The 23,311-nt window shown below is 46.7% G+C and overlaps 1 protein-coding gene across 4 annotated transcripts in view; it reads right to left on the bottom strand.

Annotated features, from left to right (window-relative positions):
- The window catches only part of EGFR (epidermal growth factor receptor), a 192,773-nt gene that overhangs the window by 28,838 nt on the left and 140,624 nt on the right, over positions 1–23,311 (bottom strand). For all 4 annotated transcript variants that reach the window (XM_068550233.1, XM_068550234.1, XM_068550236.1 and 1 more), the window contains exons 5-16: positions 22,599–22,667; positions 21,635–21,753; positions 20,186–20,327; positions 18,682–18,798; positions 15,175–15,301; positions 15,006–15,079; positions 14,143–14,233; positions 11,697–11,896; positions 10,572–10,704; positions 8,394–8,484; positions 6,774–6,931; positions 1,974–2,012 (exon numbers count right to left, since the gene is read on the bottom strand). In XM_068550233.1, coding sequence (XP_068406334.1) covers positions 1,974–2,012; positions 6,774–6,931; positions 8,394–8,484; positions 10,572–10,704; positions 11,697–11,896; positions 14,143–14,233; positions 15,006–15,079; positions 15,175–15,301; positions 18,682–18,798; positions 20,186–20,327; positions 21,635–21,753; positions 22,599–22,667 — 1,360 coding nt within the window. The remainder of the gene's footprint in view (positions 1–1,973; positions 2,013–6,773; positions 6,932–8,393; positions 8,485–10,571; positions 10,705–11,696; positions 11,897–14,142; positions 14,234–15,005; positions 15,080–15,174; positions 15,302–18,681; positions 18,799–20,185; positions 20,328–21,634; positions 21,754–22,598; positions 22,668–23,311) is intronic.

Genomic DNA, 23,311 nt, shown 5'->3' with positions numbered 1-23,311 from the left:
ATAGTTCCCGTATGTTCTGATAGCATGACGTCATTTAGGGCTAGCTCAGAAAGTGGGATACGGCGCAGCCAGCTCGTAAAGGAGAAAGGAGGGCGGACTTCGAGCCCCAGGGCGGGGTTTCCAACTTCCTTCAGTATAGGAGCCTGCTTTGTCGCATGTTTTACACTGAGGTACCACTTGGACTTATCCCTATAGCGATCATACTTTCATCGGCTGATTAAGAAAACACATCATTTAAAAAGTAACTCAAGAGTTCAGTCATGCTTTTCATATGAACTTGTGTGGCTCCCCGGAGTGTCTCCACGCGTTTGAGGCACGCCCTCCGCACGTGACACTTGCGATGTCTGCTGGCCAGGCTGGAAGGAGGGACCCTTTCAAACTTGTGGAGACTTCCCGAGGGGTCCGGGGCTTTCAAGAGCTGTATGCATGAGTGTGGAGGGGGTGAGGAAGTGACAGGATTTCCACACGGACAGCAGAGCTGTCATGGATGAGTGATGTCATCCTGCAGCCCCCCCACCCCCCACCCCCCACCCCATAGAGCTCGGGACCAGCAAACACCCAAAACTCGGGTTCTAAAGCTCACGGGGAAAGAACCGTCTGAATTAGTAGATTCTGAATTTAGAATCTTCATAAAGCTTTTTTTCTCCAGCACCTGTGCCATCTAAGCTTCTGGCAAACTTCATATTTTCAGGTAGAAATGTTAACGAATATCAAAGATTAATCAGCACCGTTTGCACCTAAAAAAATGTGCCATAGTTCTTACGGATTTCTCATTAAGTGGGTCAAAGGTACTTCACGTAAATAGTATATATGACACTTTCTTCTTAGCAAGTGCAAAAGTCATCTCCTGAGTTATACCATCTTCCTAATTAATGCAGTTTGAATTAATGGGTTTTTACCATTATGAAGGGGACGTTGAAAGATGTCAGGAATAATTTGTACAGAGTATGTGTTCCATGGGAAGTAGGGGGAGTGAAAAGAGAAGAAAAAAATTAAAAGGGTAAATATAACGAAGAATGGTCGTTGATTGGTTTCAGGGTGGGGATGTGACGGAAAACCTCATTACTAAGATGCTGACTGACGCACAAAGAGAGGACGGAGCTTGCTGGTGTCCTCGTGGCTCAAGTGAAGAGGGGCGTAAAAGGAAATCTTTATCTTTGAGAAACTGCCCCATTTGTCTTTAATGTCTCACTTGATAGTAGGAGGGATCAGTTATCTTGGCTAATTCTTCGGCAAGAGACTGAGCTGACTGGCTCAGCTGGCACTGAGGAAGGTTGTTGAGGGGAGGAATTTTGTAAACATTACTGGAGATGGCAGAGGTTCCTGGATGTTTGGCTGGTGTTTGGGGATATCTGGTCAGTGTCTTGTGTATAATTCTGATTCTTCGATAGACATTATTAATGGATAATATCACTCTTTCCTGATGAGTCTGAACAGGAGGTCCCAATTCTGCTTTTCTCTGTGCAGCATTTCAGGCAGTGACGGCAAAGTGATCACAACTGAAATGCTGAAGGAAGTCCTGTGTTTAGAAAAGGAAGTAAGGGGAGAAATTCTCCCAAGCTGGAGCTCTGTCATTGGACAGAAAGGTCATTCAAACGCAGGTTTGTGGTAGGGCCAGCTGGGTCAGCGAGGAAAGAGAAGAGAAGCTGGAGGAGGAGAAGGATCCAGCAACCCTGGTGACCTAGGGGGCAGGACTGCATGTGAAGCGCTGGGCAGAGAGGCTGGCTCTGCGTGGAGGAGGCCCAGCACTCCTGTCCTGCCCTCCCCCTCCCCCCCCCCCCCCCCCCCGGCCCCAGAGCACAGCCAGCAGCGTGGGCAGGGTGAGCTCTGCTAGGGATGCCCAGGCTGGCGCAGGGTGAAGTGAGAACCGGCCAAGGCAGAGGGCAGTCGGAAAAGAGGGAAAGCATTACCCTCGCCCATAGCGCTCTTGGTCATTTCTGATCAGGTCATCCCATACAAAGTGTCACACTTACCCATTCACTGCACAGCCTTGAAGACCTGGCCCAGCACAGCTGTAGGAATTGAAAGAGAAATACACATTTCGATCATTTTACTCCTTTAGCACTTTTTCTTGGAGAGTTTTTATTAAATCATAAGGCAATGTGTGTTAAATTACTTTCAAATCATTACAATCGCAGTGTGTCTCAACAGTGCTTAAGCATTTGTTTATTATGCATTTATTCATTTGTTCATTCACTCAGCAAGTATTTTTGAGTGTCTGCTTTGTGATAGGGATTGTTCTAGCATTGAACAAAGTAGACATTTCTGGTCTTCATTATTGACATGTTTTCACGGCTTCCATTTGCCAGAGGTTCAGCTGGCCCACAGCTGGCTCTAGAACATCAATGTGGGCAGGAGGTACAGGGAGCTGAGACCAGAACCATTTCCTGGGGCACACTGATTAAGGAGCGGGGCGGGGGGGGGGGGGGGCAGACGAGTGACGACATGCATCTCAGGGGGCAGGGAAACGGGGACGATGATTTCAGACGCAGAAAGCCAGGGGCTGGCTCCATCCGCTTCCACACAACTGCGATGTTGTACGTCAAGCAGGGACACCATTTGTCCTAACGTGACCCCTCAGCAGCTGGGTTCCCGTTCTGTGGGGCACCACCATCTGTTATTTTGATTACAGGATGATGGTTGAAAAGGCAGACTAAGTTGGCTTTGAAGGACAGCAACGTTTGTCAATAAAAACGTCAACAGGAAAATAAAATATTCCAATTAAATGGGGAAGACTGATGTTCACGGCCTGGGGAAAGACGAAGAAGCCTGGTTCAGGTATGTGAAGAGGCCCGGTGCTTGTTGGATGCGCACTGTCAACTGGTTCTAATCATTTTCTGTCTCATTCCAAGGGCTCTGATCTCTATACTCTACTCCTCTTGGTTTTGAGGGTCTGAGACCTCTTTTCCGTGGTGTCAGACAACGCAGTCTCGGCCCTGCAAGCCTCGGGCCTTCATCCCTACACCCGAGACAGGCTTCTTCAGGCAGTGGAACACACGAGGAGTTCTCCTTTTTTCACAATCCTTTATCTCCTAGGATAATTGTCAGAGACAACATTCGCTAATGGATAAAAATTGGTAAACTTAACCCCTCCTCAAAATATCCCTCCTCACTAGTGTTTTTATATTTCCCCATAATGCCTGTTTGGTTTCCAGACCGTAATAGAATGGGAACTCTACGCATAGTGGTGCAAACTGGAATTGCAAACTTTGGACAAGAAGCAGGGTTTCTTGCAGCCTCTGAAAGTGCTGCTGGGAAACATATGGGGTTTCTAGCAAGAAGCTGTGGACAAGGGAGACGCTCATAGGGAGAGCTCGGCCAGTTTACATTTGCAGAGATGATGGACATGGGTAGTGACTGGATAGGTGCCCTAAGAGGGAACCATCTGAGTATCAAAGGATTAAGAGGTCCTTGGGAAAGCTGATGGTGTGCCCTGCATAATTCTGCAGAAATGATTGTCAGATATCAAGCAAAAGAGGCCATATCATGCTATCATTTAATTTTGTCAGAAAAATTATTCCTTGTCTCCCACTTGATTTATCATTTTTTTGTTACATGTAATTAAAATAGGCAAAATTTCGTGTTATTTCGTTTAATTAATTGGCATAAAATTTCAAAGAAACCTTCCCCTGATGACTTACTAAAAAATGTGGTTCCATTTAAAAGTGGATTTGCAGACTTCCCTGGCGGCGCAGTGGTTTAGAATCCGCCTGCCAATGCAGGGGACACGGGTTCGAGCCCTGGTCCGGGAAGATCCCACATGCCGCGGAGCAGCTAAGCCCGTGCGCCACAACTACTGAGCCTGCGCTCTAGAGCCTGCGAGCCACAACTACTGAAGCCTGCATGCCTAGAGCCTGTGCTCTGCAACAAGAGAAGCCACAGCAATTGGAAGCCTGTGCACCGCAACGAAGAGTAGCCCCCGCTCACCGCAACTAGAGAAAGCCCGCGCCCAGCAGCGAAGACCCAACACAGCCTAAATAAATAAATAAATAAATAAATAAATAAATAAATAAATAAAAGTGGATTTGCTTCAAGTTTGCTGACCCATTCCCTGGGGTAAGCAGACCTGCCCTGTGGGAATGGCACGGCTTCTGGAAGCAAGCATGCGCCTGCAACCTGGGCTCTGTCACTGCTGGCTGATGAGCCGTGGTGACCCCAGAGCCTTTCTAAGTGTTTCCTTAACAGTGCAAATGGGGAAAGCAGCGCGTTCGCTCTTAGTCATCGTTGAGACTATGTGTTTCATGATGCTGTGCACATCGCAGATACACAGTACAAGAAATGTTTTTTATTTCCCCTCACCCCATCAATATTTCTCCATATTTAAAAAATTAAATCCATTTTTAGTACGTAATTCCTTTGGGAGAAGATAGAGATAGTAATAACAAGATTACGGAAAACTATATATTTTCCTACCAATGCTATATGCTCACAGACATACACACATATAGAAACACATTTATTTCCCAAAGATAGAAAAAACAGGAAAAATATATTTATTTGATATAGGTAATATAATTCTACTTTAGAGAATCTGCTCCGAAATTGCTTATTTTGGGGAATATGAAAAAAATAGACTAAGTGAAAAACTAGCAAATTACAGTTTATACTATGTTTTGTAGAGTTTGCAGAGTGGTCAATATAACCAGTGTGCTGGTATACCCAAAGGGAAAAATATGAAAAATCTTGAAATTCCTACCAAGGAGGTATTTGGTAAAGTTCAGAATTCATTCTGGATTTAAAAAAAGAGTTTAAAAGTAGGAATAGATAACTGTTTCTTTAACAAGATAATAAGAATCTCACACTAATAGCAAATATTGTTCTTAATGGTGATTTATTACAGCCATGCCCACCACCATCAGATATAAAATTCTGATCTCCACTACCATTGTATCTGATATTATTCTAGAAATTCTGGCCCTTGTAATATGATTTGAAACTTTTGGAAAAGAGATACAGATACCATTACTGGAGATGATATAATTGTTTTCCTGGAAAATCCAAGACCATGAACTAAAACCCTAATTTCAAAGGAAGTTCAGTAGAGACCACCAATACGAGATGAATATACAGCTCGGCCAAAAAAAATCAAAAGCTATCTTATATATTAGATATAATAAATGAGAAGATATACTAGAAAACAAGGTCCATTTCACAGTAGCAAAAATAAATACAAAATGTTTAGGCAGAACATGAAAGAACACAACTAAAACTTTACTGAAATATAAAAAAGAATATCTGAATGTATGAAGAAATTATCATTTCCTGACTGGGAATACAAAATATTGTAAAAATGTTAGCCCTACTCAAATTAATTAATTGGCTTTAGTGGGGTTTGTGTGTGTGTGTGTGTTAAACTTGGTAAAATATTCCAGGTCACTTGCAACACACCAATGGCTTAGACTAAGATTAGAGGGAGAAGACAGTCACATGCAAACCACACAGGAAATGCCCAGGCTTCCTACATGTTAGCTGGGGAATCAGCTGCCTGGGACTGAAACTCTTGGACCAACGGGGTCATGGAATGATGGAGCCCTTCCATTTACCCTCATGATGGCTGAAACTCAAGAAGGAAGGTGAAACAATGGAAGTTGACCAGGGTACCAGTCATTCCCAAATCACTTGTCTCCAGGCCCAGGCTCTTCCATATAAATGCAGTTAAAATAGGTTTTTTGGAAAAACTTAGGATGTACTCGGAAAATTTTCAAGACTCCTGATGTTTGGAAGTCTAGCTGGAAGGTTCTGCACCCCTTCAGAACACTAACCATCACTGTCACGGTCATGATTACCACCGTCACTACCAGCAGCACAGGCACCATTACCTCCTTCACCAGCATTATAACCGCCACCATCGTCATTGCCACCTCGCCACCAGCTCCGCACCGCCATCTGTGCAATCACTGATTGAGTGCTCGTGTGGTCCGTGCGCTATTTTAATTACAGTACACGTATTCACTCAAGATCTCAAAAATCCTGTGAGCAATGCAGTCTTATTATCCTAATTTACAGGTGAGGAAAGTGAAGCACAGAGAGGTTAAGACACTTCCCCAAGTCCACACAGCTAGTAAGAGATGGCTCCAGAGAAGAGTAACGGTGCCAAATAAAGTTGAGGATTATGAGAGAGAGAAGGGAATGTGAAATATATGGGACAACTTCTCCTTCTGATTTCTAGTATAGTCCAATTTCATTGTCAAATTTATCATTTTAGTAAATAAGATATATACGTTCTGAGTGCTTCTGCTAATTACAGTCAAAATAGTTTTAATTTCCCTATTAACAGCTTAGCAATCAACTAGCTAAAAGAAAAGCATCTTTAGGCAACATTCCAGGCAATGTTATCTTCTATTAATTGTAAACCAATAAAAGATTCCCACAGGAATCCCAGTCATCTGGAAAGATATATATATATATATATATATATATATATATATATATATAGAAACCTTTGGGGACGGGGCAGGACCTCTGCTCTCGTTCCCCCTGTCCCTTATTCTTCTTGTTGGGACATGCTGGCACCGCAGAACAGGGCCCTGGCACGAGACACACCTGGAGAGGCTGAGAGGCTCTCCCGCCAGCACCATGATCTGCCCACGAGCGTATCATTGCTGCTGCCGTGGCCGTGGGACCAGAACACTGGAGGAACTGACTCAAATACAAACCTGTGTACTTGACTGACTGGAAAGTCTGGAGACACTTTCAATCTACGAATTTGCAAGATGGGAAGCACCCTGTTCTTCTGCCTTTTCCTTTGCAGACCCAGAGCTTTCTGCACTCACCCGTAGGTGCAGCTGGGGTGGCACAGGTGACACATGTGATTGGCATCTGCATACTTCCAGATCAGGGTGCTGTTTTCTCCTGTGACTCCAGCAGGGCAGGTCTTGACGCAGTGAGGGCCGTCGATGTTGTGGGCACACTTTACACAGCTGCCTGGCCCCTGCACCGAGGTGGAAAAACCATTTCATAAATCAAACATTTACTTATGTCTCTCTCTTTTTCAGAATGAAGTAACTTTTTACTTAAAATGCTTATCATGAAAAAAATCAAACGACGTGGAAGTTCTTAAAGTGGACAAGCTCTTATGTGACTTGCCTGATGTGACCACTGTTAACAGCTGAGAATAAAGCCTTCTTGACTTTAAACGTGTATTTTATATACATACATATATATATATAAAACATAAAAGAAACTGTACTATGTGCTTTATTACATTTTACTTAATAAACTGTGGGCATCTTTCCTTGTCAAAGCATTCTTGATTGGCCTACATGTATATTTATATCATTATCGGTCAGATGGACTTCCTTGTGAATCGTGTTTGGAGTTGAGGGGGGCCTCAGTGGGAAGCTGTACTCGCCAAAGGCCCAGATGAGAAAACCCACAACTACATTTCTCCAGCGTTGAGAAGGTGGCACGTGTAAATGCAGTGTTGGCTGCATAATTAACTGTGCAACATGCTAAATTTGATTCTGTTGGTCGAATGTGAATGCGTCAGTAAAACCCACAGAAATGAATGCATTGGGGCTGCTTGGGTTGTGTCCACACACTTCACAAAGGGCTGAAATAACGTGGGTAGGGGAGGGTCTGCCTGTTGGCTCAGTGCTCTCATGTCTCAAAGACTGAGTATTCCCAGAGCCAGAACAATCAGATGACTAAGTCGGTCAACATCACCAGTTATTTTATTTCACTGATGAAAATGTAACCGAACACCAACCTAAAAACCAGTGGTTTCCTTTGTAACCAGCCATTTTGGCAGCCTGTACCTCAAAACTGAGCCTTACCGTCTTCTGTCTGATTTAAAGAACTCTGAAAAATGTTTTCCGTTACTAGATTTAGATATGGCTGTTGAAATTCAAATCCAAACAGAGCTCCTCATATAAATAATACTGAGAATTAACAACATGAGCACTCTGGTGTGAGAGGGACCTGCATTCTCACACTCTGTAAAAGATTATTACTGAACGTGTAGATGTGAAACTGAACTTTGAAAACCTTTCCTTTGCGATTAAAGAACACTTCAAATAACGATAAACTCATGTCAAATAAGAATTTGGTGATGTCTGATTAAGACGATAAAGCAATGATGACAGATGTCAGGGACACTGAAGGCTGCCTGTGGGTGTGCCCCGTCCACAGGGCGCCCTGCTCTGTGGTGTGAGGACGGGCGTCACCACGTGCATCTGGGGTTGGACAGAGAAGGGGAATGCCCGTGCCAGGCAGGGTGTGTGCTGACTTCCCCTCGGTCACAGCCCCCCGACGGCTGTGAGGTGGCACGGCCTCAGGTGTGGGCGGGGAGTGCGCTGGATGTGTGTCCCCGCAGGCACAGGGTGACGGGGGTGAGGGTCAGCCTCGCGGGCTACGGCTGACGTGTAGGGGGTGACATCAAACATGCTCCTTACGTGTCCCGTGCAGGTCACGTTCATGGCCTGGGGCAGGCATTCCGGATGGCACTGCACGCACTCGGAGTTCTCAACGAACTCCCTGGGCTCTCTGACGGGAGAAGACGGGAAACTGGTCAGTGCCGTCCCTGGAGACCCTGCTGCAGGATGCTGTCTGGCTTCACCTGTCTGAGAGCTCAGATGACACAAATCACCTCTCTTAGAAAGTCAAAACAGTTTTAGGTAAAAGTCGAATGGCCGGGAATCTAGGACTATACTGTAATGTAATAAACTGATTCTTGTCAGCGGAATCTTTGGTCATCTTCTCCTGGAACAAAAAACATCAGCTTCCGTTATAATCAAAACATCTTCCCTACATTTTTTCTCCAGGCACAGTTTTTTGAATATTAGATAAGCAAGGCGCCACATGGGGAAAAAAAAAGAAGAAAACAGTCCTTAAGATATCAGTCCTTAAGATAGAAGATACCCCCTCCAATATCAGATTCATGGATATTTAAATTAAGCTGCAAAGAAATGGTATCTAGACTAATGCCTGGGAAAAGGAAAGACGGCTCTTAAAAGTTTCCTCAATGGGTTATTCCTAAAAACAGCAAGTAGGGAACACAGGTGGGAAAAATTTTGCTTGTACTATTTTAACCATTCCTCAAACTTAGATTAACGTTAAGCGACAAGCTGATGTTTGATTGAAAAGACACTGTAGTTGTGGCAGCTGTTAAGACGACTGGTAATTAACTAGGCAGTGAACAAGGAGTGTTTACACCCAAAGACGTGGTCCGTTGAGTCCTCTCAGGCAGACGGCATCAATTAAACCAAATACGCCGCGGGACTTTTTCCCTGTGCTTCTTCTCTGGGTTACCACACCTACTGCAGGAGCCAGCCTTGCAAGTGGAGGAGGTGCCGCTGGACACTGGGGTTCTCTAATGGGCAGACCTGGGCGCCACCGCCGTGGCTATTTTAATCACCTTGTCGCTTCAAAGAGAAGTCAGCACTGAAGACATGAGAGCTTAGTGTCTGTTTGCAGCTGTAAGGACTGCACCAATATTTCTTACTTGTTGAAACAATACTATCAATTATGCAAATTACTCTGTTAGGCTAATGAGCCTATCAGCTAAAGAGTCCTACAGAATTGAACTTGGTCTTCTCATCCTGCTTCCAAGTATTTCTGATCTGAGCTGTAGCCCAAGCCCTGATAGTGAAACAGAAAGGAAGATTTCCTAGAGCCATCTGTAACTCCTATGTTCTTCTCTATCATGAAATTTCTCTTGTTCTTTAAATTAAAAAAAAAAAATTGCCTCTGCCAGTCTCTATCCTTCCGTTTCACTTTCCTATTAATTTACTTTAGTCATTATTTGTGGTCATTCAAAGCCTTACTCAATATCAAAATTCCTATAGCATCAACAGACTGTACTTTTTATTGATTGCAATAAATTCAACAAATGTTATACAACTGTTTATTTCTTTGTCCATGGGTATATTTGAAGTTATTTGCACTGTTCAGTGTGTCTTGAACATAAACAAAAATTAACCAGGAGCTGTGTTTTGACACAGCAGGAATGCTGTGCTACAGTGGCCATGGTCTTGGCCATCTGAACCATGGAAGACTGTTGTGTTTGTCTTGGGAACTTTGTGCAGCTAGGAAAAATATAAGATATTTCCAGATAAAGAGAGACTCTATAAATTGGATTGGATTAAGTAATGAAATAGGTTTACTTCCCTTTGTGATTAACAGTTGTCAACAAACAAACAAAAACAAAGGAAAAGGAAAAAAAGGAAAATAATCTGACTGATTAACTATAAACCTATAAAACCAAAGTCTTATTTTTTTTAATCAAAACATAGGGATTGGGGCTTCCCTGGTGGCGCAGTGGTTGAGAGTCTGCCTGCCAATGCAGGGGACACGGGTTCGAGCCCTGGTCCGGGAAGATCCCACATGCCGTGGAGCAAGTAAGCCCGTGAGCCACAACTACTGAGCCTGCGCGTCTGGAGCCTGTGCTCCGCAAAAGGAGAGGCCGCGATAGTGAGAGGCTCGCGCACCGCGATGAAGAGTGGCCCCCGCTTGCCACAACTAGAGAAAGCCCTCGCACAGAAACGAAGACCCAACACAGCCAAAAATAAATAAATAAATAAATTAAAAAACAAAACAAAAAACCATAGGGATTAAAAAACAAAGCCTCTTACCCCTTTAGAATGTTGCACTTCTCCACACACTCCTTGCCACGGCTGAAGTTTCGGCAAGACACGCAGTCTTTGGGTTTCGGGCCCCAGCAGCCCTCTGACGAGCACAGCGGGTTACAGACGTGGCCCGTGGCCTCTGCGAAGACAGGGTGAGCCACACGGGTCAGCCAAGGAACAGTGGCCAAGGGTGGGTGAGGTGCTCAAACACATGCTGGGCCCCCTGGAAGAAGCAGTGACGCAAAAAAGGGCTTCCGGAGGCCCACTGCAAGTCCCCTTTGCCCTGCTGGGGGCTGAGTGTACCTGGATGAAACACTCAGAGCTGCCGGAACAGCACGGGAAGCGTGTGGTTCCTTGCCGTGTGCAAGGCACACAGAATTTCACCAATTCTCTCAACTGCACTATGGTGTGGGAATCATTATTACCTCCATTTCATGGATGAGGAAGCCAAAGCCCAAAGATTTACGTAAACTGACGAAGGTCTCAAAGCTAGGAAGGGCTCGAGCCACGATGTGAACTCAGGTCTGCTTCTGCTGGTGGCCAGGGTCTCAGCACAGGCTACGGTGCAGGCCCCGCTTCAAAAGCTGACTATGGCTCTAAACTCAGAACTGGAAATGCCCGTGTGAAATACTCATCCCATTCCGGTGTGTGTGTGTGTGTGTGTGCGTGCACGTGTGTGTCTAGCTATAGTCACTGGGGATGAAATGAGAAGGGAGCAACACACAGCTAAAATGCAATATAATTGGGGGAAGAGGGGCGGGTCGGGATGGTGGGATGAATTGACGTGTATACACTAATATGTATAAAATAGATAACTAATAAGAACCTACTGTATAAGAAATAAATAAAATTAAATTTAAAAAATGCAATATAATTAATACTACATTTAGTTCTGTAAATTACCAGTAATTGATAGCCTAGACTTCAAGGCAAGCTCATCCTATGAAATGAGAATGATCTAGAAACAATTCTGATGAACTTCACAATTAAGAATATACAGATTTCTTTTAATTTGCTTCTTTACAAAAGTAAAAAGTAATTTTAATGTTTGGGAATGGTTCTTCAATATTCTAAATCAAAATAAATGACCCGCTGGAACCATCTCCACAATCGACCAAAGTGATGACTCACTGCACTCTTTTTCACTCCTGTTGTTTATAATTTTGGTTTTCTGATTTGAGGTCCCAAAGAGTTTTTTCCAGTTTATTGTATCTGCGTAGCACAACTTTCGGTTTCCTGAAATGATCACATCTCCATCACTTATCTCCTTGAGGGAGCGTAATCCCAAGGACATTATATCCAGGCCAACAACCGCAAGAGAAAACTGACCACTAAGTTGGAGAGAAGAAAAACAATGTCGTGAAAAATTATGAAAACACAGTATCACTAAAAACTTTGCTTTTCTGTACCACTTTAGATTTACCACAAACTGCCTTCCACGGGTTGTAAGTCATGTTGTGGAAGGTATGTATTGCAACTTTGGAAAACTGCAAGTGCTTTTTAAAGCTAGTTCAGGGAAAAGCTAGTTCCTTGTTCATTTAGTATCTCTAATCCCAGTGGCAGACTAGGGGCTGAATAAATGTCTTCATGTCATTATTTGATTTGCTGCATTTTAATTTTGCCTGGGAATTGAGAACATGTTCTAACTTCTCAAATATCCAAATACACTTAAAAAATCATAGGTTCATCTTTCCATCCATCCGTCTACCCATCCGTCCATCTATCCATCCACCCATCCATTTATTGAACAAACATTTAAGGTAATATGTGACTAATTCTATTCTAATTCTAGGTTAAGTGTGTGTTTCCTATTCTCAAAAAACCTTTTGTCTAGTGATGACACAATCATATGAGTAGATAATTTTAACCCAGCAGGGGTACCACGGAGGCAAAGAGTAGGGGTCTAAACAAGTGTGGGGAGGGGGTCTCCCGGAAGTGGTGATGCCTGATTGTCAGGACCTTGGGAGCAGGAACTATGACATTTTCTTTGCTACCCAACCCTGTGCTAGGATCCTACGGGGTGATCAGTACGTGTTCATCAAGTGACCAGATGGAAGTTATTCCGACTAAAGGGAAGGAAGTCCTGAACCACCTGGAGGAGCACGTGACAGGCACTGAGAACCATGAACTACTGCTGGAGGTGGGGGGGGGGGGTGCCTGGGAGGGAGGAAGAGGCCAGAGCATGGACCACCTTAGACACCACGTGGAGGTTTTTGTCTGCAAATGATGGGAAACCACAGGAAGGAGATTTGCATTTTTAGGAAGCTCACTGGACACCAGGACGTGGAATGGGCCAGTTGAGACAGTACAGTAGAGAGAGATAATGAAGGCGTGAGATGACAGAAGTCAAAGCATAATTTGGAGACTCCTTCTTCTCCTTGTTTCTTCTTCTCTCCCCACCCTTTCCTCCCTCTGTCCTCCCACAGCCTGGCTCCTGTGTATTAGACCTGCGTCCCTGCTGTTAGGAATCCCCCCAAACTGTGTCCAGGGGAGGCAAGCCAGCAGGGACAAAGCTGAGGTCTTCCCTGCAGGGCAGGTTTGGCTTTGCTGAGAACCAGGGGTCACACTGCCCCAGGAGGGACGGTGCATCATTGGGCTTCTCAGCAAATGTGGAAAGGAAAAAAGTCATCTTTATCTTGTTTAAATCCCTAAAACTAAGCTGAGAGGTACATGCTAGTCACCCAAGAAAACTGACCTAAATCTCTCATCTCTGTATGAACTTTGGGCAAAAGAAGTACTCCTGAGAACTCAGAGCACAGGGGCCTTTCTGGGAAGTGATATGAGCTGCATCAGAGATGCAAAGCCAAGACGGTTTTTGGAGAGTGAGGCTTATTTTACATGTACTGTCGTCTGACTTTCTTTAATATTGCACAATATTATGTAGCCCTCTTAGGGGTCAATTATGGGAAAGAGTTCTCAGAACCAGACGGTTTCCAAGGCAGGTTTTAACAAGAGAGTCCCAAACTTCCCCTCACCACAAAACTCATCATTACCCTTATTACGTTAAAGGCGCTTGTGTGTATGTGTGTGTGTGTGTGTGTGTGTGTGTGTGTATTTCACTGTTGGAGCTGGAAAAGTGGAAATCCTGAAAGAAACACTCAATGTTAAAAAGCCTCTCAGGTCCCCTGAAATGACTTGCTGAAAAGGATGTGTGACCTCAGCGCTGTTCTTGCCAAAAATGCAAAACCTCAGCTGAATCAGGAGAAAACACTGGCTATCCTACAAGATGCCTGACCAATACATTTTGAAAGGGTCAAGGCCATGAAAGACAAGGAAGACAGAGGAACTGTCACCGACTGCAGGGACCAAGGAGACGTGACAGCCGCATGCAGTGTGGGCTGACAGAACACACAAGGCGTTCATGGAAAAACTGGCGAGATCCCAGAAAGTCTGCAGTTCAGTTACTGCTGATTTCTTTACTTGATTCTTGTGCCACGCTGATGTAGGGTGTCACCATCGGGGCAGCCGGGTGAAGGATGTGTGGGAACTCTCTGTACTGTCTCTGTAGCACTTCTCTAAGTCTTATTTCAAGAACAAAAAATAAGGGTCTACCAGGCCTTGGCTGGGGTCAACTTACTGTTGCTTCGTCCTGCCACGTATGATTTCCAGGTTCTCAAAAGCATGGAGGCCAGTCCTGTTTGCAGGCCAGGCCTGAATCAGCAAAAACCCTATAAGGCAGAAGGAAGGTTCAGACACACACCACTTAGAAATTTCTATTTTGTATGAGACATTATTGTAGGATTTTCAGGAGCGTGTCCATGAGCAGGGGAGGTGAACGTCCTTCCAGTCGTCTTCCCGAGCACACGCACGCACGCGTCGGTGTGCACCAGGCACGCTGCCCCTGGGCCACCGCCCGACTCTCACCCCGCAGGCTGTGCTCCAAGGGCCAGACCCCAAGCAGGCCGCCGCGCTCAATGACAGCGGCCAGTGCTGAGCTGTAGCGCCACAAGGAGCCTGACATGTTATCCTTATTTAGTTCCAATTCTCCAAACAACCTTGCTATTTAGTCTGATTATTTCTTTTTTAGGGATGGAAGAAGTGGAGCTCTGACGGGTCCCGGGCCCAGGTCTGCCGGTGGCGGAGCAGGATGTGAAGTGCATCTCCAGGCCCGGGAGCCGGCTGTCCGCTCGCCGCTGCCCCCCTCCCTCTACCCACCACGTCCTGGGCTGGTCCTCGGACGGCTGGCCTGGGCTGGGCAGTGAGAGATCAGACATGTTCACACCACGTCATGAATGACCTAACTCTTTGCTTAAAGAGCTCACCTCTCGAGTGCAGGGGAAACTGCATTTTTGAAAAATATCGAGGAACTAATTACTCATTAATGGTAGAACTTCAAAATAAATGTTTTTATGCCAAAGGAGAAGAAAATACTGCTAAAAGTTCTCTTTGTAAAACACTGATTTCCTGTTAATGTTCATATGATATGTTAGCGGCACACACCTGTTATTTCCTTTACAGTTTTTAGAATGTCCAGTTCCTTTGGGTCCAGGGGTGGAGTACGTGTGAAGGAATCACTGAAACAAGTAACAGGACGATCAGTAACAACCTGCCGCTGAACAAAGCTGATTTCCTTTTCTTCTATTATATCAGTAACTTAATCTTTACTTACCCCCTAAATGCTACTGGCAGGATATGAAGGTCTCCACTGATCGAGGTGCAATTTCTGAAGTGTTTAATATTTGTAGCATTTATGGAAAGTGTATCTTTAAACTCACCAATTCCTATTCCGTTACAAACTGTAAAGATAAGGGAGGTGTTTATTCCACTCGCATTTGTTGAATTAAGAATAGCTAGTGTTCCACAGGCAGAGGGGAGCAGGCAGGAAACTGCAGCCGTGGGAACTACTGCCGCCATGCTGTCATGCATTCACTCAGCAAACACTGCTAGGCCTGCTAGGGCCCAGGGACCACGGCAGGGTTGGGGCTGCAGTGGTTACAGGAGACGCCATGGCTGTCCTCGAGGAACCTGCTTTCTCCTCCTCATTTTCCCCACTTGGGCCAGAGTACAGTTGCTCCTGAGGACTCCAGCTTCCTCTCCATGGCAGTGTGCCCTACGCTGTGTATGCTCACCCGCGTGCCCCTACTATCCCTCAACGCCTCCCCTCGCCTAACTGGGCCTGCGGCTTGGTCTTCTAACTGAAAGAAACAATATGCATAGATTTTTTTTTTAAATGAAAAGAGCAAAATGCATTCATCTGAGAAAACCTTGAAACACAGAATAAAGAGGAACAAAATGACAAGCAATTCTACTATGTACCTTTGATATTTTAGAAAATTTCCTTCTAGCTATCCCCCATGGTTATGTCACACTAGATATGTAGCTGTTTTTTTTTGTTTTTTCCACTTGTTATGCTGTGAACATTTGTCCTGTCATTAAAACCATTCACAAACATGGTTTTTAATGGCCGTCTGATGTTACATCATAAGAAATACTGGAATAACTCTTATCAGATAAATTACTTTTCTTCCACAGTGTTTACTTAAGCCATGTGCTTTGATCTGTGTCCTATTGTGACGTCAGTTCCTGCTGCCTTTTTCCACACTCTGAGCCCACTTATTAATTTACATTCACTCCCGAATTTCCATCTCAAATGCCAGCTCCCTCGAAAGCCCATTTATCTGTTGTGGTTCTACTTCTAGAATTCACAGTGCAATCTTTGGTACCTCTCTTTTCGACTGTATCTCACTTTGAAGAATAATCATGGAAAATCTCATTGTTCAGGATGAGGTCCTCCCCTGGCCTCACCCAGGCCTCCCTGGGGACAAGGTCCCTCCCGTCACTCCGTCCGTCTCCCTCTGCTCTACTCTGTCCGGAGTCCCTGCTGCTTGGGTTGCCACCTGGCAGTGGGGCCTGTCCCATCAGCCCCCCTGGACCTCCAGGCTCGCCCTGCGCTGCATCTGCCTCCTGTGGGTTTGGGAATGTGAGGGCGAGGCTGGTTTAGTATTCCAAGGCTCTGGCTGACAACAGAGTGAGGCAGCTTTGTCAAAACAAGCCCCGAGGCAGATGCCTGCCAACGGGGACATGCCGTTTAATTACGGGTTCGGAAGAGAATTCCACATGTTTGAAAGAATATCCATTCTCTCTCTGTTCAGGTGTGATGGTGATGGTGGGGTTACCTGAATTCCTAAATTTGGAGATAAATTACACATTCACCCCTAGACCGATCAGATTTGGAGAAGTTGTGGACCACCAACACACGCATTTTCCAAACTTTGTTTTCCTGGCGTCGCCCTATACCCGAAGGGATCTGAGTTGGTCACTACTCCAGGATATGAACTGGGGGTGGGTAGAAAATAGAGCATAATGATTACAGGAGAATCGAAATGTTTGTTGAACACAAAACTAACAGAACAAAGACAAAAATAATCTCTGATTTTATTGATCCATTTGAGGATGCTGATAGTAACCCTCTCTCTCTTCAGGGGCTTAACTCTTCTACTTCCTGTGCCAGGCACTGCCCCAGGTTCTTATTTTCTTCCTTCCACGTCCCCTCTGCCGGGAGGTCTCCTGGAGCCAAAGGATACTCATCTCTCAGGGCCCCGACACCCCTGCCACACAGGAGCTACAAGGCCAGGTGGCCAGAGACCCGCTGGGAGCTCGTGGGTCTGTAAAGCGGGGATCGTAATGGCACAGACCCCCTAGAGGGGCTGGAGGGACTTGACGACGTGGAGCACGGAGGCTGAGTTTGCCCCGTGAAAGAACACACGTGCCATGTAAGAGCACAGAGGTGGTAATCAGTTTCAGCTGAAATCACAGATGCTTCTTAGGGAAGGTGGCATCTGAGTTCAAGATAAGCAGTTACTCATTGAGGCATTTTTTTTGTAACAGCAAAACAGTGGAAACAATCTCAATGACCGTATACAGGGAGACTGGCTGGATAAATTATGGTAGAGGGGATAGGATATAGGGGGTTATGGATAGGGTTCGGGGAGTGCCCGGCAGCTGTAAAGTAGGATGAGGAAGATTCATATGAAGTTATCTGGAGTGATCTCCAGCGTATGCTAAGTTTAAGTGGCAAGGTACAAAGAGTGTGGATGCGTCTTCTGTGGAAGTGGAAGACGTGGTCTAGGCCTGCCACGTGCCCAAAGGACCCAGGTGCCAACTGGGAAGGCTCCCATGGGCCACATGGGAGAAAGTCTGGACATCAAAGTGAATAATGACAGGAGGGGTTACCATAAACTGAATAAAAAAAGGATTCAATGACCTCACATGGGTACTAAAAAGGCTATTTTAGAAAAGAATGTCAACTAATAAATATAGAAGAAATGATAGAAACAGGAAATCACTCCTTTATAACCACCAAGAAATCTGACTGACGCTACTTCAAGCAAATCATCAAATTTGTCATCGTGGTAACGGGATGAAATGGCTGTGCCACCTGGTGGGGCGCAATGAGTGGAAATGCTCCTGCCCACCTGAGTCCCGCCCGGAGGAAAACCGTGCCCAGGCCAGACGAGGGACGTCCTGCAAAACACCCGGCCTCAACTCTGCACAACATCGGGGAAAAGGGGGCTGAGAAATGGTCCTGAATTAACGAAGAGCATGGAAGCCACAGCCCTCAGCTGGACTCTGGATCGAAAAGCAGCTAAAAAGGACATATTGGGACAGTGGGGGAGTTGAAATTAAACTGAAAACTAGAATTGCATTGAATCGATGTTAAACTCCGGATGAGAGTGAAGCCGTCTTTTGTTACTTAGGGGAATGTCCCGTGTGTAGGAAAGCGTGCTGGCGAATGTAGGGTGAAGTGTTATAACACCTGTGATTGTCACAGGGCTCAGAAAACACACACACACACACAGACACAGACACAAACAGAGTGAGAGCAATGTGGCGATTACTGAAAATTGGTAAAGTTAAGTGCAGGGCATACGGGTGTTCATTACACCATTCTTGCAACGTTTCTGGGTGTTGTTTGAAAAATTTCAAGATAAAAGATAAAGTACAGGATAAGCAGGGATAAATTGGCATTGAGGACACCCAGGAACAGGGCAGAGCGTACAGGAAGGGACGCATCTCCGAGCCTGGAGACCCCCTCACGTCTCGCCTGAGCGTGATGCCGAAGGCCTGGGGGCAGGGACCAGAGAGAATCCCTCCCCCGCACTGGGCGGCTTCCCACCTTTGCCACAAGGTCCGTCGCACTTTTTACACTTGCGGACGCCGTCCTCCTCCACCTCCTGGCTGTCCGAGCTGCAGGCGCGGACGCACGAGCCGTGGTCCGTCACCACGTAGTTACCTGGGCGACAGTGAAAGGAAGGTGACGAGAGCGGCGCCAGGTGTTCCTGGGCCTCACGGCCCTCCATGACGGGCTGATCCTCTGGTTTTGTTTACTTTAAGGACAAAGAATGAAAGGCTGCGAACAGAGAGGGGTGCGGGGTTCACGGGCTCTCGGGGCCTCCCCGCCAGGCGCGGGGCGGCGAGGAGCCGGGCTGCCCGGGGCGCTGCCCGCCCGCTGGTCACAATGCTCCCTCCCTCCCTCCCTGCAGCCTGTGTTCCCGTAGGGTCTCCCTTCAGGACTTGTGGTTGAAGCTTGACTATTTATTAGAAAATGGGAAGCTACACAAAGACCACGCTTCCGCCGGGGCTGCCCTTGTCCCCTCCGGCCACCGCGGGGGGCGGTGCCCACGCTCGGCACCAGCCCCGACGCCGGTCGCTGTCTCGGCTGCCCTCACCGGCGCAAACACGTGTTTGTGTTAATAACCTATTAACACAAATATTAGTCTATACTTTTCAGGAACTCTGTGGGTTCCTTGTGACTTTCCCAAGTGGATCCTCAAACCTATTTGCTGGGCATCTGTCATTTTCCTTCTGAAAACTGTCTACTTTTGTTCTCTGAGGCTCTGAGTGGTTTCCTGTGGACTTCAAACTCTGCCTGTTAAGCTGTCTCTCAGAGAGTCTACCTGTGTCACGACTGTGGCGAATTTTTCTTAGCTCGTCATTTACCTTACAGTGGTTTATTATTCTAGTTGTGTGTTCTTTTTTCTGTTCCAAATTTATAAAATTTCATGTTCACAGATCTGGTAGGGCAAACTTCCCCCTCATAGTTGTTCTTAAACATTTTTTTTTTTCCTTAACCTTCCCTCTTGGAAATCAAGATTGGTTTCTAAAACAATTTAATTAGACAATTCTACACCTCCTCTACCACGAAATAATTCATGTTGCCAATTCCCTAAATACCAGAGCCATCTGTAAAGCCCCAATAGAAATAAGCAAAACCCAAGCCCAAATGATTAAACAAAACCGACTGACAAGCAAAAACCCCTCTGCAGTATTCCTAAGGGCACAACCTTCACCAGATTTTTAACCACTAAAGAAGGCAGGTCTTCTAACTACTCTCTCACTTGGGCCTTTTAAATACCTGCAAAGAGCTAAACGGGAAAATGGCCCAGTGGTCATGGGTTTGTGCCAATCAGACGATGGGATATTCTGGGCGACCACAGCTGGGGCTCAGGACACAAGAACTGACCCGAGGTCAGAGCAGCAGCCGTCCCCTCACCTGCCTGACGCTGAGGCGAACACAGGGACCCAAGAACGCGTGAGCGGGGGACGCGGGGATGCCAGCAGGAGATAGAACAGGTAACGGGGTGCCTGACAACGAAAGGGTCTCCACGAGGGGCACTCACGGGGGCACTTCCTGACACAGGTGGCGCCGAAGCTGTACTTCCCCAGCGGGTTGACTTTCATCTCGTAGGTGGTGGGGTCGTACAGCATGAGTGGCGGGCATGTGTCCTTGCACGTGGCTTCGTCCCGGAACCTGCGGCAGACCTGTCAGGGGAGGGGGGGCGGCTGTTAAGACTCCGTGCGGGGAGCCGCGGCCACGGTTCTCTGCGTCCAGGCGTTTGGTCAGAGCACACACGTCTAGCAAAATACTCTCGGTACAGTCAGAAAGACCCTTCTCTTAAAAGCATGGGTTTTCTTAAATCCACTGTCCCAGCTGTCAGAGTTTACGGATTATGATGAGGGAAAAACACGTCTCCGTTAACTTTCAAAACGAGGCAGGAGTACACACCTGAGAGTAGTTAACTCTACGGTGAAATTATTCTTCAGCTTAACTTACGTCAGGTTTCCCTCCTCAACAACACTTGAGGACACATTTTAGAATTTATTGCCAAATGCAGAGAACCTGGACTCGGGGGTGTCGTGCAGAGGGGACCAGACCACGCACAGAGGGGTCCTGACCAACGGCCTCGGGGCGTCTCCTTCCAGCCGCACATCAGGACCGGCCCAGACCAGCCGAGTCCAAAGCCTGGGGGCCTGTCCAGCCTCTGGAACTTTAGCCCCCCTGTCCCTGAAAACCAGACTCTTCTGGATCCCATCCAAGGTGAGTCTCCCAGTCTGGAGCTCGCTCAGCTCTGACTTCGGGACCCCGTCTGTCCGCCCTGGTGTCTCGGGACTCACAAGGTGCCCATAATCAGATGTGTGGCACCCATGGCCCACGGGGACACTAGGTCTCGCTTGAGCTTTCTGCAGCAACAGGGACAACAGCGAGGGCATGGGGACCCCACGGGGGGCGAGGAGGCGGGGGGTGGGTGTGGAGGAATGTGCAGGAGGCCTCTGAGCCGAGGTGGAAGGAGCAGAGGCTTTAGGGGCGAAAGGCACAAATGGAGCCCCAGCTGTCCTGCCACTCGGGATCTGTGTGGCCCCTTACCTTCGCCGTACACATTTTAGGCGTCCCTGCGGCATCAACGCCCTAGGTTTGCAATGAGAATCGAGTGGAACGATAAGCATGAGACGAGGCTGGTGCTGGCCACAAGAGACATTAGGGGCCCATAACACACAGTTCGTGTTTTGGTTCAGTCTATGCCCAGGGCCTGGGTATGGACGCCACACACACTGTGCCGTTTAGACCACTTAACAGGTAGGTACTTTATTCTCCACCACTGTCAGACAAGGAAACAGAGGCACGGAGAGGTCACGTAAGTTGCCCAAGGTCACCAAGTAAGTGGTGAAGGAAGGCAGGACACTAAAAGATGCTTTGTCACCCCTGCGGCTACAGACGTCAGTCAGTACGTTTCAATCACAGGAAGGCTCTCTGAATCTCGGGCCAGAGAAGCTGCTGGGGTGGGTATTACCAGGCAGTCGCTCTCCCGCGGCCCCGTACAGCCGGCGGCACACTGGCTGTGGCAGCAGTCGCTGGGGGACCTGCCGCGGCAGCGCCCGGAACACTGCTGGGCACAGATGACTTTGGTCACTGGAAAGAAGCAGAGGCCACCCGTGAGCTGAAGGGCCCGGGAGGGAGGAAGGATGCCTTCCCCGGGACCTCGCAGAGCACTTGCAAACAGCGGATGAAAGATGGATCAAGTTGGTGATTCTGCGGCTTAAGTTCCCAAACATTCACATTCTGCTCAATTCAACTGAGTCTTGATCTTTCTTACTGTACTTTTTTTTTTTTTTTTCCTACTTGTTTCTCATCACTTAGGAGAACTGACTCAGATCAACTCTGGACTTTCAGACTGCTAAATTAGATACCGATGAGAATTGAGTTTGGGGGGGGGGGTAACGGAAAGCATGTACAAAGAGCATGACGTCTGCCAGAAAGTAGCGTTTAAAAGGACATAACAGTCGCATCACAATTAGACTTAAAGTTTTCAAGCTGACACGTCCCTAGATTCCTTGGCCGTTCATGCTCCCGAACTAGGATTCCCGCAGCAAAACCCCCTTGAAGGAGAAGCTACTCTTGCTTCTCTGGAGGTGGGTACTCAGGAGAGGGAGAGGCAGGAGAGGAGAGGATGCGAGAGGTGCCATGACTCAGGTAACACAGACAAGCCCCCATTCCCAGGAAAACCTGCCAAACATATTGTTCAGAGAGAATGGCTGGTACACGGGTGGCCCACTTGCACTGACTTACGACAGGCTGGAGTGCCAACAATAGCCCGCGCTGCACTAACTGCACATGGGGAGATTTGCAAGACTGTCATTCACATAACTGCTAACATCTGGCCTTAAAATCAACAATGCTTTCGGAGTCTTCAAAGGGAAAACAAATGCAAGTGTAAGGGGAGAAGATGGCCAGTGCAACTCTGCTCCCCGACTCACTTTTCTGGCAGTTCTCCTTCCCCGCACCCCAGCAGCTTCCATTAAGACAGGCTGGATCACACTTTGGGCCTAAAATATAAAAGTAATGGTTAAATTCATATTTCAAGGAAAGGGAACAAGAAACGGATGGCCCCTTCTCAAGCCCCTAGGCAAAGCCACATCCTAGAAACAAGGAAGTGCTTTCAAATGTCTTATTCTCTGTTTGTTCAACTGGTTGGTTTGTAAGATGATTTAAAAAAGACTCTCATGAGAAAAAAAAAAGAACCAGGTACTGCTTTTATTTACATTTCAGTCGTGGAAACTGAGGAGGAGAGCGATTATTGACTTGTCAAAGGCCATGAAAACTGGGATTTAAATGGACTCATGGGTCCAGGTTTCAAATCTGCTTAGGCTTGGAGAATTGTCCAGCATCTCCCACAATGATGTTAAGGATGCCTCATCTGGGGGGATGGGTATGCACCAACCACATTCGTGCCGTGTCCAATCCTCTGTGATCCCAGGAGTTGGGGTCCTGTAAATAAATACTGCTACACTCCACGCCAAAGAGAGAGAGGCCTGGATGCCACACAAAGGGTAGGACGTGCATGTTCTGTGTCACCTGGTTGATTATCTAAAACTTCAGCTATTACTTTGCAAGTTACTGTCTGAAACTATCTGTAATTGATCAATCCATTCGTGCAGTTTTTGTAAATGATTGACTATAAATGACAGCT

This window comes from Eschrichtius robustus, chromosome 8 (assembly GCF_028021215.1).
Source record: "Eschrichtius robustus isolate mEscRob2 chromosome 8, mEscRob2.pri, whole genome shotgun sequence".
Taxonomy (NCBI): domain Eukaryota; kingdom Metazoa; phylum Chordata; class Mammalia; order Artiodactyla; family Eschrichtiidae; genus Eschrichtius; species Eschrichtius robustus.
This window is presented reverse-complemented; position numbering and strand designations above follow the sequence as displayed.